The sequence below is a fragment of the Myxocyprinus asiaticus genome, chromosome 25 (assembly GCF_019703515.2).
Source record: "Myxocyprinus asiaticus isolate MX2 ecotype Aquarium Trade chromosome 25, UBuf_Myxa_2, whole genome shotgun sequence".
NCBI classification, from domain to species: Eukaryota; Metazoa; Chordata; class Actinopteri; order Cypriniformes; family Catostomidae; genus Myxocyprinus; species Myxocyprinus asiaticus.
Genome location: NC_059368.1, coordinates 13,275,880 through 13,292,871, shown reverse-complemented (window position 1 = coordinate 13,292,871; position 16,992 = coordinate 13,275,880). Strand labels below are relative to the sequence as shown.

General features: G+C 38.1%; 1 protein-coding gene across 5 annotated transcripts in view; it reads left to right on the top strand.

Annotated features, from left to right (window-relative positions):
* cdc42bpab (CDC42 binding protein kinase alpha (DMPK-like) b) overlaps positions 1-12,064 on the top strand; it is a 93,540-nt gene extending 81,476 nt beyond the window's left edge. For 4 of the 5 annotated variants that reach the window (XM_051655056.1, XM_051655060.1, XM_051655058.1 and 1 more), the window contains 10 exons: positions 402-694; positions 4,833-5,127; positions 5,261-5,358; positions 5,893-5,977; positions 6,104-6,227; positions 6,672-6,789; positions 8,096-8,213; positions 8,345-8,502; positions 9,848-9,922; positions 11,926-12,064. In XM_051655056.1, coding sequence (XP_051511016.1) covers positions 402-694; positions 4,833-5,127; positions 5,261-5,358; positions 5,893-5,977; positions 6,104-6,227; positions 6,672-6,789; positions 8,096-8,213; positions 8,345-8,502; positions 9,848-9,922; positions 11,926-12,057 — 1,496 coding nt within the window. In that variant the 3' untranslated portion in view covers positions 12,058-12,064. The remainder of the gene's footprint in view (positions 1-401; positions 695-4,832; positions 5,128-5,260; positions 5,359-5,892; positions 5,978-6,103; positions 6,228-6,671; positions 6,790-8,095; positions 8,214-8,344; positions 8,503-9,847; positions 9,923-11,925) is intronic. The other variant, XM_051655059.1, reaches the window with a different exon arrangement.
* The last annotated feature ends 4,928 nt before the right edge of the window (positions 12,065-16,992 follow it).

The following is a 16,992-nucleotide window of genomic DNA, read 5'->3' as shown; positions in this document are numbered from 1 at the left end:
TGATTTATGAATTTCCACCAACATGCGCTTGCTTGATTATGGCACTGAACCTCAGGTTGCTCCAGGGTGACTTTTCCTGTAAAGTGTATTATTAATAGGTTGCTTTAGAAACATCAGATAAATCATTTGTTGGAGCAGACAGACATATTTCAACTTTTTGCACTTTGTACATGTATGCATATTGTAGACCCTTTTATCCAATGCCACTTACAGTGCATTGAATGTATACAATTTATCAGTATGTGTGTTCCCTGGGAATTGAACCCATGACCTTGAAATTGCTAGCGCTATGAGCTACTGGTGTTTTAAAAAGTGCACTCACTGAGCCACACAAAAGTTATAAACTGAACTAAATAACTGCTGTGAGACCGTCATCCACTTAACATCTCTCTTTCTTACAGAAATCGTCCGTGTAGGTGACATTAAGAAAGTGCAGCACATAGAGCTGATTCCCTCAGAGCAGCTTCTGGCCGTCATCTCCGGCAGGAACCGGCAAGTGTATCTGGTTCCTATGGCAGGGTTCGACGGGCGGGACATGGACAAGAATAAAGTGGCGGACATTAAAAACTGCCAAGCGCTGGTGTCCAGTGTAGTGCGCAATGGCACCTGCTTCTGCCTCGCCATTAAACGACAGATCTCCTGCTATGAAATAAACAAGAGCAAGTCTCGCCACTGCCATCTGGTGGACATACAAGTACAGCATTCAAAACCTATTATAATTTCTTTGCAGTAACTAATGCTAAAATGAATAAGCAAAATTGTTTGTTTAGTCATGACAGTGCCTTTTATTTTGAATAAACCATTAATAATGAATATGTTTTTCAATTGTACATATATATGATTGTCGTTTGTTGCATCAGCATTTAAATAGTTTCATACTGCAGTTATCAGCTCTGTTCCAAAACCTAGTGAGGTGCCTTGCTGTCTGATACCTATATAGGTAGCATCCTAACCAAAATGGACCTCTTAAAGGAACAGTTCACTCAAAAATGAACATTCTGTCATAATTTACTGACCCTCATGTTGTTCTACCCATATGACTTTCTTTCTTTTGCGGTTATTATAATGAATATCTTATTCACAATGAAAATCTTATTCACAGTGGAACTAAAGCTTGGTCACACAAGAACTGTGTTGTTTTTAGTGTTGTTTTAAACAACACAAGTTCTCACATGAACACGTGAGCCACTGTAAATGTGCTTCTCTCATAGTGCTCATGAACATGCAATGGAAGTAAAAATTTTAACTGAAAAAAAAAACAAAAAAAAAAAAACATGCAAATATTTCTCACCAAAACGTATGCCCTATCGCAAGGGTTTTCAAACTTTTCCATGCCAAGGACCCCGAATATGAATATAAATCTGAAATAAAAATAAAAGCAGCTTTTTATTTTCATGTATAAAGATGCAATTTTATTGTGTGAGAAAAATAGTGTGATATAATCAAGATAACTTTTATCAAAATTAAATGTTGGGCTTTAATATTGTCATTATACTAAAGCCAAAAGATGATTTAAATAACTGTAAAATATTATCTCCAAAAATATTTCTTTTGTATTTACAGTATCTTTTTTCTTATCTTATTATCACTTATAATGTTTGTATAAAAACCTAAAGAGAAAATTCTTCACTTAAATCCAAATGTATTAGTATAGCACTTTCACAGTACATATTGTTCCAAAGCAGCTTCAGTGAGAATATAGCCTTACAACCCCAGTGAGCAAGCAAAAGTTTCATGATATATATATATATATATATATATATATATATATATATATATATATATATATATATATATATATATATATATTTGTATTGTATGATATGACGCTCACTATACAGTACCATTTGTATCGTACAATACATAAACAAATACATTATAGTGTAATTAAAACCAGTCAGCGCAATATTGAGAGCTGCGGAACAGTCTCCTCCCGTGAGAGGCGGCGCTGGAAAACAGAGCAACACACTACAGTACATAGGTGAGAAGATCAATGGTAAATGCCAAGTAGATTGTACTGTAGCAGTACAGCTTGTCGAATTTGCCAGACAACGGTGTAATGTCCTGGTGCTGCTGTACATCAAACGTCATTTTATTTACGCCAACATCACCGTGCAAATTGTCTCAGTTACATACATTACCTCGGTTCCCTGAGACGAAGACATTTGCATTTATTAACACATAGGGGGAGTGCCTTCTTACACGACCTAGTTGAAACCTCTCTACAATAATGCCAATATTCTAATATTGGCTATGGTGTTTGAGCCCCGCCTGTTTTGGCACGAAGATGTCCGCTATAAAAGCAGGTGCACAAACACCATTTCCTCAGAATTTCTGACTGAGAACAAGGAGCGCATCGCTCGTGCCTCAAGAACTCTGAGTCTTGTAGTGCGGCTAGCGTTCACAATGTCTCGTTCCCTTCGTCTCAGGGAACCGAGGTAACGTATGTAACAGAGGCGTTCCCTTATGACTCAGTACACTTGACATTGCGTTTATTAATGCATATGGGGAACAGAATCCCATTATGCCGCACTAAACGACATAACCTCCCAGAAAGGAAGCATGACTCCGAAGCAGAAAATTCGGGAATCTCTTGATACCAAGCCAAGGTCAGGTAGACCAAGAAAGATTTCAGCTACAACTGCCAGAAGAATTCGGGATACAAAGAAAAACCCACAGGTAACCTCAGGAGAAATACAGGCTGCTCTGGAAAAAGACGGTGTGGTTGTTTCAAGGAGCACAATACTTGTTGACCCCTCTCCATACTTAGCGCTTATGGTTGTGACCATAAAGCTCTATTTTGGTCTCATCACTCCAAATTACAGTGTGCCAGAAGCTGTAAGGCTTGTAAAGGTGTTGTCGGGCATATTGTAACTGGGCTCTTTTATGGCATTGGCTTCTTTCTGGCAACTCGACCATGCAGCTCATTTTTGTTCAAGTATCATCGTATTGTGCTCCTTGAAACAACCACACCGTCTTTTTCCTTGGCTGACCTTGGCTTGGTATCAAGAGAACCCCGAATTTTCCACTTCTTAATAAGTGATTGAACAGTACTGACTGGCCTTTTCAAGGCTTTAGATATCTTTTTATATCCTTTTCCATCTTGATAAAGTTCCATTACCTTGTTACGCAGGTCTTTTGACAGTTCTTTTCTGCTCCCCATTGCTCAGTATCTAGCCTGCTCAGTGCATCCACGTGAGAGCTAACAAACTCATTGACTATTTATACACAGACACTAATTGCAATTTAAAAAGCCTCAGGCGTGGGAAATTAACCTTTAATTGCCATTTAAACCTGTTTGTGTCACCTTGTGTGTCTGTAACAAGGCCAAACATTCAAGGGTATGAAACTTTTGATCAGGGCCATTTGGGTGATTTCTGTTACCATTATGATTTAAAAAGGAGCCAAACAACTATGTGATAATAAATGGCTTCATATGATCACTATTCTTAAATAAAAAAGTGACTTTTTGCATGATCAGTCATATTTTCAAAATCAATGCCAAAATTTCACAATTTCTGCCTGGGTATGCAAACTTTTGAGCACAACTGTGTATATATATATATATATATATATATATATATATATATATATATATATACACTGATCAGCCACAAAATTAAAACCACCTGCCTAATATTGTGTCGCCAAATCAGCGCCAACCCGCATCTCAGAATAGTATTCTGAGATGCTATTCTTCTCACCACAATTGTACAGAGCTCAAACCAGCCCATCTGGCACCAACAATCATGCGACGCTCCAAATCACTGAGATCCCATTTTTCCCCATTCTGATGGTTGATTTGAACATTAACTGAAGCTCCTAACCCGTATCTGCATGATTTTATGCACTGCACTGCTGCCACACGATTGGTTGATTAGATAATCACATGGATTATTGTTGGTGCCAGATGGGCTGGTTTGAGTATTTCTGTAATTGCTGATCTCCTGGGATCTCTCTAGAATTTACTCAGAATGGTGCCAAAAACAAAAAACATCCAGTGAGGGGCAGTTCTGCAAATGGAAATGCCTTGTTGATGAGAGAGGTCAACAGAGAATGGCCAGACTGGTTCGAACTGACAAAGTCTACGGTAACTCAGATAACTGCTCTGAACAACTGTGGTGAGAAGAATATCATATCAGAATGCTATTCTGAGATGCGGGTTGGCACTGTTTTGGCGGCACGAGGGGGACCTACACAATATTAAGCAATAATTTACACTTTTTTATTTTGTTTCTGCGGACACCCTAGAACCCCCTTGTGCCCCTTCTGGGGGTCCCCATACCCCAGTTTGAAAAACTCTGCCCTATCGTATTACTTAATTAGAACTTTCTTCATAGACAGCATCTTTGTGCAACATGAATAGCGTTCCTTGTGTTATAAGTTTTATTGGAGACTCTATTTACTCAACTTATTCCAGTAGAGTTTGGCATTGGCATGTTGGTAAGCTAATAACACAATAATCTCATTAACCAAAAAATAAAATAAAATACATAGCACACACTATATTGAACAAAATAGTGCATTTTAAATTTGTTTGAGCTATACTTTTTGGTATTGAATTAAATGTATTTCTAATTAGCATTTTTCTCAAAAATCCATCCGCCTTCTTGGGTGAATTTTTTGTTGCTGAGTCTGTTGCAGTGTGTTCCTGAATTGCCTAAAGAATACATGCGATGCTGCCTTAGAATTTGTCCAAAATCTTAGAAGGCAGCCTATAATGATAGAACTAATTTTGGAACAGACCTATACTGATTATATGTTTAATAGATCTCCAATGATTGTGTTTGTCAGTGCAGACAGCACCATCAACTGCCCTTTTTGTATTGCAGGCTCCTGGAACTGTCCAGTGGATGGCGCTGTTTAGCCAGCAGTTATGTGTAGGTTATCAATCAGGCTTCATGCGCTACAGTATATATGGAGAATCTCCTCCGGTCAGCTTACTCCATCCAGATGACCCCACACTGGCCTTCATCAGAGTGGAAAACCTGGATGCACTTTGTGCCGTGGAGATCTCCAGTAAAGAACTGCTTCTCTGCTTCAGCAAAATCGGAGTGTATGTGGACACACATGGCAGACGCTCACGGCAACAGGAGCTCATGTGGCCCGCAACGCCCACCGCCTGCTGTGAGTAAAGAGGAACCAACAAAGCTCTAGTTATTCCATACTAATACTATACAGGAATAGACAAACTCAATATGTACTGTAGCTGTGAAAAGGTTTGGTTTGATTGACCTTGTGGCTGCTTTATATCTCACAGGCTACAACGCCCCCTACCTGTCAGTTTACAGTGAAAATGCAGTGGATGTGTTTGATGTGAACACTATGGAATGGATTCAGACCATTCCTCTCAAAAAGGTTCGCTTTTTTAAATTTCAAAATTAAATTATTATAAATTAACACCTCTTGCACACCTGAATGGTAGCAGGTGCGTTGGGCACAGGAAACAATATGAAGAAAGAAGAGAAAACCTTGCACAGTGCTGTAACTTGCAAGAGATTTAATATTTATTGAGATAGCAACATTTTGGTCTTGCAGCCCACATTAGGCATTGAAGTGTATGAACTTTTTTTCTTCGTTAGGGTTGGGAATCAACAGGGACATTGGTGATGCAATATTCTGTCAATATCTGGGCCATGATACGATACTATTGCAATTCTTTATGTTTAGTATATATTTATTCAAAACCGTGATGTATTGCAATCTTTTACTCAGTTATTTCTATTTCATCTGCATTGAACTTTGATGCTTTGCACAATTACATTAGCTTGTTCTGAGTTTGAAATGTAGTCGTATTAAAATCATCACAATTATAAATTATGAACCTGAAGCCATTAATGAGTTCTGTTATGAATGCATGAACAAACTCAGAATCTCTTTGGCTCTTCACAGGTCCGGCCGTTGAACACGGATGGCTCTTTGAATCTGCTGGGCTTAGAGACAGTCAGGCTCATCTACTTCAGGAACAAGACTGCAGGTACGAGCAGACTCTCACAGAATTCATAATGGCATGAGTTGGTTACTGATGTTTAAGCCTTTGTGTTAGTAGTACTGTTTGAAATAATTGAGTAATTCTGAGGTGTGTTTGTGTGTGTGTCTCTAGAGGGGGATGAACTGGTGGTGCCGGAGGTGTGCGATAACAGCAAGAAGCAGATGGTACGCAGCATGAGCAACAAGAGAAGATTCTCATTTCGCATTCCTGAGGAGGAGCGACTGCAGCAGAGAAGGTGACTCACACACACATGCACACACACACACTTGTGTCGTAACAAGCTTGTCAACTGGGTTTTCTGTTGACCATCTTCTTGTATCTGATTCGTGTTTCTCAGTTCCACTCTTCATATCATCCTAATTTTTCTTTATTATTAAGTTTTTTTTCAGTTTTGTTTTTTGGTGTAAGTGATTTGAAAAAAGTTGTTTTTTGTTACTTGAAGACATTCAGAATCATTATATATGTAGACAAACATCTGATAAACAGATTTACATACATTCTAAATCATAAAAGTCACAAAAACATCTAGTCATTTTAACATCCAAGATGAAACAGTTGGGCAACATAGACGTATCTGTGATTAATGTGTCCTATAAGGGTAAATGGTATAGTATTGCATACGGTACAGTATATGATAAATATAGTCTTTAACTATGAATGTGTGTGTGCTTATTTGCAGAGAGATGTTGAGAGATCCAGAGAAGAGGAACAAGCTGATCTCAAATCCTACAAATTTTAACCATGTGGCACATATGGGGCCTGGAGATGGAATGCAGATCCTCAGAGATCTGCCCATGGTGAGAGACTCATCATTGCACTGACAGTGGCATTACATCCTGATGAATGCCAAAATTAACTGTTCATGTCCATCTGTAAATCATGCTTTTACAAACTCATTGTGCATTTCTGTTTATTAATCGGCACAGTTTCTAGCTCACTTGATTATATTTTCTATAAATTGTTTATTGTTCTCTATTCATTGCTCTTATTATGTGTCAAATGTCATTAATCCAACCCATATTAAAATATGTAGTGGTCCCAAAAATTATTTGGACACCTAAGTCACACTTAAAAATGTAATTGCAATACATACAATATCAAACCAATTGGCATTTATTTGAAAGAATGATAGCACAAGCAAAACAATTCACATTGTTGTTAGGTTTTATACAATGTATATACTGCTTGACAAAAAAGTATTTGTACAACTTTCTGGTTGTCATACACTAGTGGAATTTCCATAGGTCATGTGATGATCTGAACTTGTTGTAAAATCACCTTATGTTCAACAGAATTTCTTTGCAGATGCCACTTGTTTTGATATTTTGCTGTCTAATGCAATGAGATTCATTCAGTTTTAAGTTTGGCTCAAAGGCATAGTTAACCCAAAAATGAAAATTCTATCATCATTTACTCTCCCTCATGCCATGTGTATGACTTTCCTTCTTCTGCAGAACGCAAACGAAGATTTATAGAAGAATATTTAAGCTCTGTATGTCCTCTCAATGCATGTGAATTGGTACCAGAATTTTGAAGCTCCAAAAAGTACATAATGGCAGCATAAAAGTAATCCATAAGACTCCAGTGGTTATATCTTTAGAAGCGATATGAGAGGTGTGGTTGAGAAACATCATTATTTAATTTATTTAATCATAAATTCTCCTCCCTGCCCTGTAGGTGGCGATATGTATGAAGAGTGCAAATAGCCAAAAATGAAAGAAAAAGTGGAGACTTAAATATTGATCTGTTACTCACACCTATCATATAGCTTCTGAAGACATGGATTTAACAACTGGAGTCATATTAATTACTTTTATGCTGCATTAATGAGCTTCAGAATGTTGGTACCCATTCACTTGCATTACATGGACCTACAGAGCTGAGATATTTTTCTAAAAATCTTTGTGTTCAACAGAAGAAAGTAAGTCATACACGTCTTGGATGGCATGAGGGTGAGTAAATGATAAGAGAATTTTCATTTTTGGGTGAACTAATCCTATAAGTATTTTATCATTATACTATTGGATCCCTACTTCGTAGCAATTTTTTTTTTTTCATCATTTCACATTGTGGTGATCTGTGTGTTTCTCTGTGTCTCTGTAGAATGTGCGTGCTCAGGACAACCGGGCCGGGTTCAGTGGCTCTGTCAGCATCCCGTCCATTACCAAGAACCGAGCTGAACCTGGAAGATCCATGAGCGCAAGCAGTGGGCTGGGAATGCGTAAGTACTGCATTATGTATAATCTAGCTGGTGTCATTATTCTGTAAGAACACCACATGTGACTCGTATTTGTTGTATTCCTTGTGTTCTGTCCTCAACCCTCTTTCTTTGTTTCTTTCTGTCTGTCTCAGGGCCTTCTTCTCAGAATGGCAGCGCTCTAAGGAGAGAGCTGTCAGGTGGTAGCTATAGCTCTAAGCGGCAGACCATGACGTCACCCTCAGAGAGCTCGCTGTCGTCAGGTGGAGGCATGGATGTGGGCGAAGCTCCGCTCTCTCAGTTTGATCGAGAGGTAAGTAATGATATAGGAGGAATCAGAACAGTGGCATATTCATTACCTCATCCATTCATCAATGCCGGGTTAGCACTATGCAGGGAAGTCACAGCTCACTGCTCACCTTACTCAAATATCTTATACTCAAAACGTTTTTATTTCCAGAAGCACTTGGAAAAAGTGACTACAAAAAGTAGTTTTTATTGTACGAATGATCTCTTTTCTCCTATACACTGCTGCATATCTAGAAAGATCTATTGTCAGTGACCTCTCTTTTTATTAACAAGGTTACTAAAAAATATGTTATTTATTTAGTAATCCTTATGTTGTTCTAAATCCCATTTAATTGTATTTCTTCAATGGAACACAAAAGAAATGTAAAAGAACATTGGTGCCACTTTTTTCCATACAATGAAAGTTAATGGGAATGAATGCTGTAGAACTTCAAAAATGACAAGAAAAGCACCATAACATTTTCATAAAAGTGGCCCATATGATATTTTGTGCACTTTGTTCCAAGTCTTCTGAAGCCATGTGATAGTTTTGCGTGAGAAAAGTCAAAATTTGTTATTCACTGTAGATCCTTTTCCTCCGACATAGCTCTGAAATATAATTTATAAATACGAACAGCATGTCATGTACAGTAATGGTGTTCAATCAATGTCAAACGCTATTGGTTTACACGTGTCACGTAACCACTCGCCACACGGCAAGCTTGAATATATTATACAGTAAGTGCAAATGATATATGCTTGCTATACAAGGGGAAGGAGAATATTTTCAGTTTTACAGCTGTACCCTCTTACTTTCATTGTATGAAAAAGAGCAGCTTAAACATTTTGTTGAACATTTGTGTTCCATGGAAGAAGAAAAAAACCTCATACAGGTTTCAAACAACTTGAGGGTGAGGAAATGATACGTTGACATTTTTAGGTAAACTATTCCTTTAAAGATATAAATTAACTGCTCCCATTTCACCCTGCAAACTTCCTGATATCTCTGGACTTATAAAGAAATGGCACATCCCATCCCTCGCCTTCCCATCGGGCCTGTAGGGGGCTTGTAGGTGGACCACTCATAATGCCATTAGCCCCCATGCAATCGAATGCAAGTGAGCTGAGTGCTGTTCGACACACCTTGCTTTTATAAATGCTTATGCCAGTCTATGCCTGCTGCCCCATTCCACAACATCCTGGTTAAATGATTAAGATCCTCAGCCGGGCCCCATTGCAAACTACCCACCCGCACCCTTTTCACACTTATCATCTCCCTGTACTGCTGTGCTTCGTGCCCTTGGCCTTCCCATTCTCCTTCAGCAATTGTGGAAGCCATTCTGGCACTCAGTCTGCCCTTTCCTTCTCAGTGGCAGGCCGTATCACCCTCGGAGAAGACCCCTGATCTGAAAAGGGCTTTAAGGACCCTACTTAGTAAGATGAAGGTAACTTCACGTTTGCAGTGAAACGCACACATACACACCTGCTGTCATCCGCACACTCAGGCACCCCTGCAGAGTTCTTCTAAAATACCCACTGCCATTTTATGCTCATTTTGAAGCCCTCAGCCTTATCCTCCGCTGCCTGAATATAATTCTGGTGAAGCAGAGAGCTTTGATTCGGAATGGCAAGCTTCCATCCGCATGTTTTGCCGTCATACTGCTACTGCTGACCACCCCCCCACCCCTGTGTCCACTAGAGAAAATCAGAGTCATTAAAGTATGCAGAGAGGATTGGGCAGGACACATGCTTTACACAATGTGAATGTTTGGCCACAGCATTGCAAGTAGAGCATTGCAAGACCCCATAGGAAAATCCAGAGGGAACCCATGGCGAATTAGCCTTCCATGTTTGCCTAGAAATTTACGTCACGGCTGAACAGCTCCATTCCCAGGCATGGAAAAGGCATGGACATTTCTATAGTGAATAAAATGGTTTCTAGTTATGTCTAGCTGTAAAAAATGTAGGGCAAATTCCAATTGAAAGTGATCATCCCTATGCCCTACTCACTCTGAAGGACAGAATTATTGATGTGGGCACTCTGAAGGGAGCATGGCATTATTGTATGAATGTACCCTTCACTAACAACTTTGCGGAAGGGCCCTACGTGAATTCTTTTTTTAATTTTTCTTTCGCTTGGAACGATCCTTCGAATAAAATGCCGTTAATTAGCTTGAAGTTACTCTTTTCTAGCCGAGTGCAATCTCTATAAATGTATTTTTAAAAATCTCTTATAACAACTCTAAAAGTCATGGAAAATTATTGGTCAAAAGGTGTGGGAACCCTGTAGTTTATTCGAATGGCTGCCAAAGTGCCCTCTTGTGGCAATGCTAAGAATGCAATGCGGTATGAATCCCATTCTGATAATTTCACAATGCAAAAGCACAAGCTTGTATATCTACAGTAGAAGCGTTTGCATTCACATACTTGTGTAGAGTATGTCTCCGTCCTTAGAGTATAAATTTAATGTTGTAATGTCTCCAAAGCTTTGCTGCAAAGCAACTCCGCTGAATATGTTTTTGCGGATGAACGTTTTTTTGTTAGCTACCTTGTCCTCAAAAACTTTGCTGGAGTAAGGAACCACCTCAATCGACTTTTATGCTTTGCAAAAAGAGTATGCCATGTTTACAAAGTGATTTCTATTACAAAACCCACTTAATTGGCTTTTATTTAAGCTGTTGCAATATTTGGCCTCTGTAAGACCTTTGCTAGTATAGTTTAAGTCAACATGAAAAGCTGTTTGCAACCAATTTTGCTTCCATAACGGGACATATTTGTGTGAATCAGGATTCACAAAAAATTCAAATTCAAATAATAATAAAAAAGTGGGGTGGGGTTAGACTTGATTGATTGGATGGTGAAGAGTGGGCTCTGTATGGTTGGAAGGGAGAGGTTGAAAAATTGTTGAGTTGGTGACATCAGCTAAAAAGGAAAGTCCTTTCAGAGGTGAAGCAAGTTATCACATTTTGATACAAGATTATGACGACAAACATTTTTTCTTTAAAGAGGGTGGCTGTGGCTCAGGTGGTAGAGCGGGTTGGCCACTAATCACAGGGTTAGTGGTTCAATTCCTGGCCCACATGACTCCACATGCTGAAGTGTCCTTGGGCAAGACACTGAACCCCAGGTTGCTCCCAATGGCAGGCTAGCACCTTGCATGGCAGCTCTGCCATCATTGGTGTGTGAGTGTGTGTGTGAATGGGTGAATGAGTCACAGTGTAAAGCGCTTTGGAACCGTTAAGGTTAAAAAAGGCGCTGTATAAGTGCAGACCATTTACCATTAAAGTAACGTGTGCCAATGAATGCTTTTGAAGAAAACCTATAGGGCTAGATTTCAATAGTGCGCTTTAATGTTCATATTGGTTTCATGTTGGCCGAGTACCATTGCAGTCTTTCTGTAAGTATTCTCTGTTCTAAGAATAATTCTTTTTTACTTTTTGCTTTTTAGGACTCGGATTCGCCACGGCATTCCACTGCCTCCAACAGCTCCACCTTCAGCAGCCCGCCAAGTCCCGCCTCCCCGCACAAGACTAAGTCCCTCTCATTGGAGAGCACAGACCGAACAGGGTGGGACACATGATGGACTCACCTTTGAACCAGTCATAACATACTCTGGGTCTGCCTGTCACAGTGCCCCTCCCCCTCCCATACAATTTTACTCAGGCACTACAGGCCCCACCCACTTAATTTGCAAAAAGGATCACCACTGAGGAATATACAAAGGAGAAACCACACCACCTTAAGCAGTGGAAACATGACTGTGAGAGTGTTTGTATGCGTGTGCAAGAATGTGTGTATGCTCGCGTTATGCATTGCAATAGTTATGAGCCCCCAAAGCTGATTGGACAAAAACTTGAAACCAGTAAACACCCCTAGCCAATCAGCTGCAGGCATCTAACTGGCAGCCAATGAGACAAAATGCTCACTACTGCAAACCGGAGACATGAATATTATTGTGACTGACGTTTGTACATAGACTTGGATAGGGGTGTATTTATTTATTTATCTATCATTAAGCCATTTCAAGATGGAAAATACTATATTGTCCCTCACTCTGTTGTTCAGCTGTGGACCATACGGAAATAATGACTCCATTATAGAGTCCCACTATTGTACCTGGGGGAAAAAATGCAATGATGTATATTTTTTATTTGCTCTTAAAAGTGATGTGTGCAGTGATTTATTTGTTACATCTGCAAAATAGATGAGAGGCAGCAGATTTCTGTGTGGGATGCTTTTAGGCAGTCTCATCTATTGCTTCCTGTTCTAGATTTGTAGGGATTTATAGAGGCTTTTCTGTCATATTTTGAGGACATCTTGGAATCTGTTACAGTCATTTTTGCCGTCTCCATTCTAAACCTTCCATAAGCCAACATGACCTGTGAAAACATATCACAGTAATGTACATAGGTTAAAAATATAGCATAATATATAATAAGCAAATATTGTAGAGATAAACTATGTGGGGGAAAAAATCAAATTGCTTTTATTTTTCAAAAAATATTTTAATATACTCTAGCCAAGACCATTTGAAAAGCTTCAAGTTGCATCTGATGATTTTTATTTTTATTTATTTATTTTTTTTATGATTCTTTTAGATGATTTTGAGAGACACAAGCCAATATGTTTTGCTGCAAGTGTGCTTTAACTATAACAACTGGCCTCAGCTTTGCTCCATTCCTGCTTTATAAGATAGCAATACATGCATTGACCGAAACTGTCCAATTATCAGTGAGGTCGAATGAGGATACAAGGTATCATATTTCTACAATCTGGAACTATTAAGTCCAAGTTGTGGAACTTGTTTCAACATGTAATTTGCAGACACAAAAAAGACATTTCATTTTATCCCTGGATGCATGGTTTAATCTAATGTTACAGTTTGTGAAATAGTCAACGCATTTTGCTTCACCCACATAGTTTGTCTCTTTTTACCACAGAAAATGTTTTCTAACTTATTCTCATAAAATGTTTTCATGCATAACAGCAATTTTCCCTGTTAAGTGTTAAAGCATACTGTTATTAAATGTATGGTTAAAGTAATAGTTCAACCAAAAATGAAAATTATCTCATAATTTACTCACTCTCATGTGAGTTGTGTATGACTTTCTTTCTTCTGCAGAACACAAAGATTTTTAGAAGAATATCTCAGCTCTGTAGGTCCATTCAATGCAAGTGATTGGTGGCCAAAACTTTGAAGCTCCAAAAGGCTCATGAAGGCAGCATAAAAGTAATCCATACAACTCCAGTGATTAAAACCATGTCTTCAGAGGCCATTTTAGAAACAGAGATTTCAGATTAATATTCAAGTCCTTTTTTACTTTAAATTATCCTCCCTTCCCAACAACAAAAGAAGAAGATTCTGGAACTGAAGGTGGACATTTATAGGGAAAAGGACTCAAATATTGATCTGTTTCTCACCCACATCTGTTATTTAGCTTCTGAAGATATGGATTTAACCACCTGTCATATGGATTAATTTTATGCTGCCTTCATGTGCCTTTTTGAGCTTCAAATTTTTGTCCACCATTCACTTGCAAATACAGAGCTGAGATATACAGTATTATTAATTTGTGTTCAGCAGAAGAAAGTCATACACATCTGGGATTGCATGAGGGTGAGTGTATGATGAGAACATTTTCATTTTTGGGTGAACTAACCCTTTAAACCCTTTAAAAACTGACTTAATGGAATGATTTACAGAAGGTTATAAAAGCAGTGCTCATTGAAAAAATATTTTCTTTTCATTGCTGGGGTATACTGTATAAAAATAACTTGTTAAATCAAAAGCTTTTGCCTTCAAATACATTTGATTGACAGCCCTCTAACAACCACTCCATTTGATCGTATAATGCCATTACATATTTATGATGTTGCATTATTTTGTTGTCAAATTGTTTTGGAGGTGGTTGCAATTGGCCATCTAATGAAAAAGAGACGTTCTGAGAAATCACAGGAGTTTACTAACCAGCACAGGCTTCACTTTGTTCCTTATTCTGTTTGGAGGTGATTGAATTTTGAATTGCACAAGAAAATGAGTCTGTAGCCTTGTTTTTGTTTTTTGTATTGATAATTTTTAAAGGTTTATTATTCATTGGGATCTTAAAGGAGTAGTTACCCAAAAATGGAAATTATGTCATTATTTACTCACTCTTCCTAAACCTGTATGTCTTCCTCTCTTCCATGGAACACAGGAGGAGTTGTTAGGCAGAATGACAACCTCAGTCACCATTCGCTTTCATTGAATGGAAATAAGATGCAATGACTGTGAATGATGAGACATATTTTTGGATGAGAAATTCCTTTAACTCAGGATTTGCAGTATCATTCCATCTATAGTTAGCCACAGCATGTGAATTAACATCTATGGCAGCAGCTTTTGCATGATTGCTGTAACATTTAGGGAGCTACTACTGTATCACACATTGAAATGATGTTTTCTCAGTGTGGACATTTGGACAGAAACCTATTAGATACCCCCAATGTAAAAGAATTCTCTTTGCATTTCAGCAACATGTCTTACACATCATATGTATTTGTGCTCACTTTCATCTAATTTTTTTTTCTTAGGATATGCTTTGTAATAATTTGTACAGTTTTGCATGTCATTCCACGTTTCATGGTTGTATTATGTTTTTCACGCACTTGAAAAGCTGTTTTAATGTGGATTTTGATCACTATAAGCAACAAGGAATCTTTTTTGCACAGAGGTATTTATGGTGGAAGGTGAATCAAAGACTGGATAAACTGGCCACTATGCATATATGGAGACTTTACTATATTAATCTGATGCTGATGTAATTCAATAAACAGAAGGAAATGACACACATTGATAATAATGTGTTGAGAGTGGTGATATTTTTATTTAGTAAATAAAGCACTCAGAATGTTTATTTCTGGACAAAAAAAATAAAAATAAAAATATTTTCACAGTTTTCGGTAAATTACATACGAAAATGACTTGACTAATAACGTTAGTGCTAAAACTCAGAGAAGGGCTCGGTTGTGACGTATATGCCGATTTCCATTAGAAATATGCCTAAATATATATTCTATAATAACACATTTAACACTTTTTATTCTAGGGTTTATTAATTTTATTTTACGTTTTTAAAGGAGCACTCAGTGATTTTCCCCTCATTTAAAAAAGTTTTAGCCTAAAAGAGGTCAATTGTACTTTTGAAAACATATTTAAAATGTTTAAAATCATGTACACTCACATGAGATGAAGACTCCAGTCTTATCAGTGGCCTAATTAAAGCGGTTTTATTTAACATGCAGCTGGGCTTCCTCATGGGGCTGCCATCTTGTGATCACGTGACCAGCCGAATACTACTAACCCCCTTTCTATTGGTAATTTTCACTCGTGGAATAAATTAATCATAGCTGACTGCAAATAGCACATTTCTACAATGGCATCAGTAACTGAAAACTTTTGCTTTTGTGTGGTGCAGCATCCACACCTCTGTGTGTCAGTATAATGGGGGTCGCGCAGCAACAAAGCACAGATATCATACAAATTGCAAGAGCACAAGTTCAAAGTCAACTCCTTATGAGATTCAATATGGGTTAGTTTTAACTTTACACTCTCTTGAATAAAGATAATTAATTTTGATGGAATGATAAACCTTTATTGAATGTTAACCAATTAATTTATATGTTGGTAATCTGGTAATATTTTACAGTGCTCTGTTTTCTAGGTAGCTACGTAGCAGTTAAAGTTACATAGATACTTTCAGTTTAGTTAGCTAGCCTGACCAGAAACGTTAACCAAACATGCTATTCGATATGTGTGACTATTGAAAAGACATTTTTGGGTTGAATTTAACTGAAAACAATGTGAGTTGCACTTAATGGCATGAAAGAATTTTTAGCAAAGTCATAGCTGGGCGCCGTTGATGGATGCTAAAGGGCCGCAGTGATGCACACACATTAAATTTTAGTATGTTATATGTAGTCCACCTGTGTCCAGAGGGTGCCCCCTTTGAAGGTGCACTCAGTAACTCATCTTGGACTTACAGAGACACCTAGTGGTGTGGATGCAGCATCATTCAAAATCAATAGTTTTCAGTTACAGGTGCCATTGTAAAAATTCACTATTCACAATCAGACATGATTAATTTAATCCAAGAGTGAAAGTGTCCAATAAAAAGACTGAGATTAAGTGAGTAGTATTCAGCTGGTCATGTGATTCTTATATGGCAGCCCCCATGAGGGCGCCCCTACCCCATGTAGAATAAACAGCTTTTATAAGGTTACTGATATGACTAGAGTCCTCATCTCATGTGAGTGCTCATGATTTTATACATACGTTTTAAAATTACAATTAATTTCTTTAGGAGTAAATCTTTTTTAATGGGGAAAAAATTACTGAGTGCACCTTTAAATCCAGCTCTTCACGCTAAAAACAGTCCGACCCATGTGTGCAGGGCTGTCATTATCATCACTAATTCTGTTCTACAAAATGGTCAACAAGTGCAACAAACATTGGAAAAAGAAGATTCTTCACTTCAGA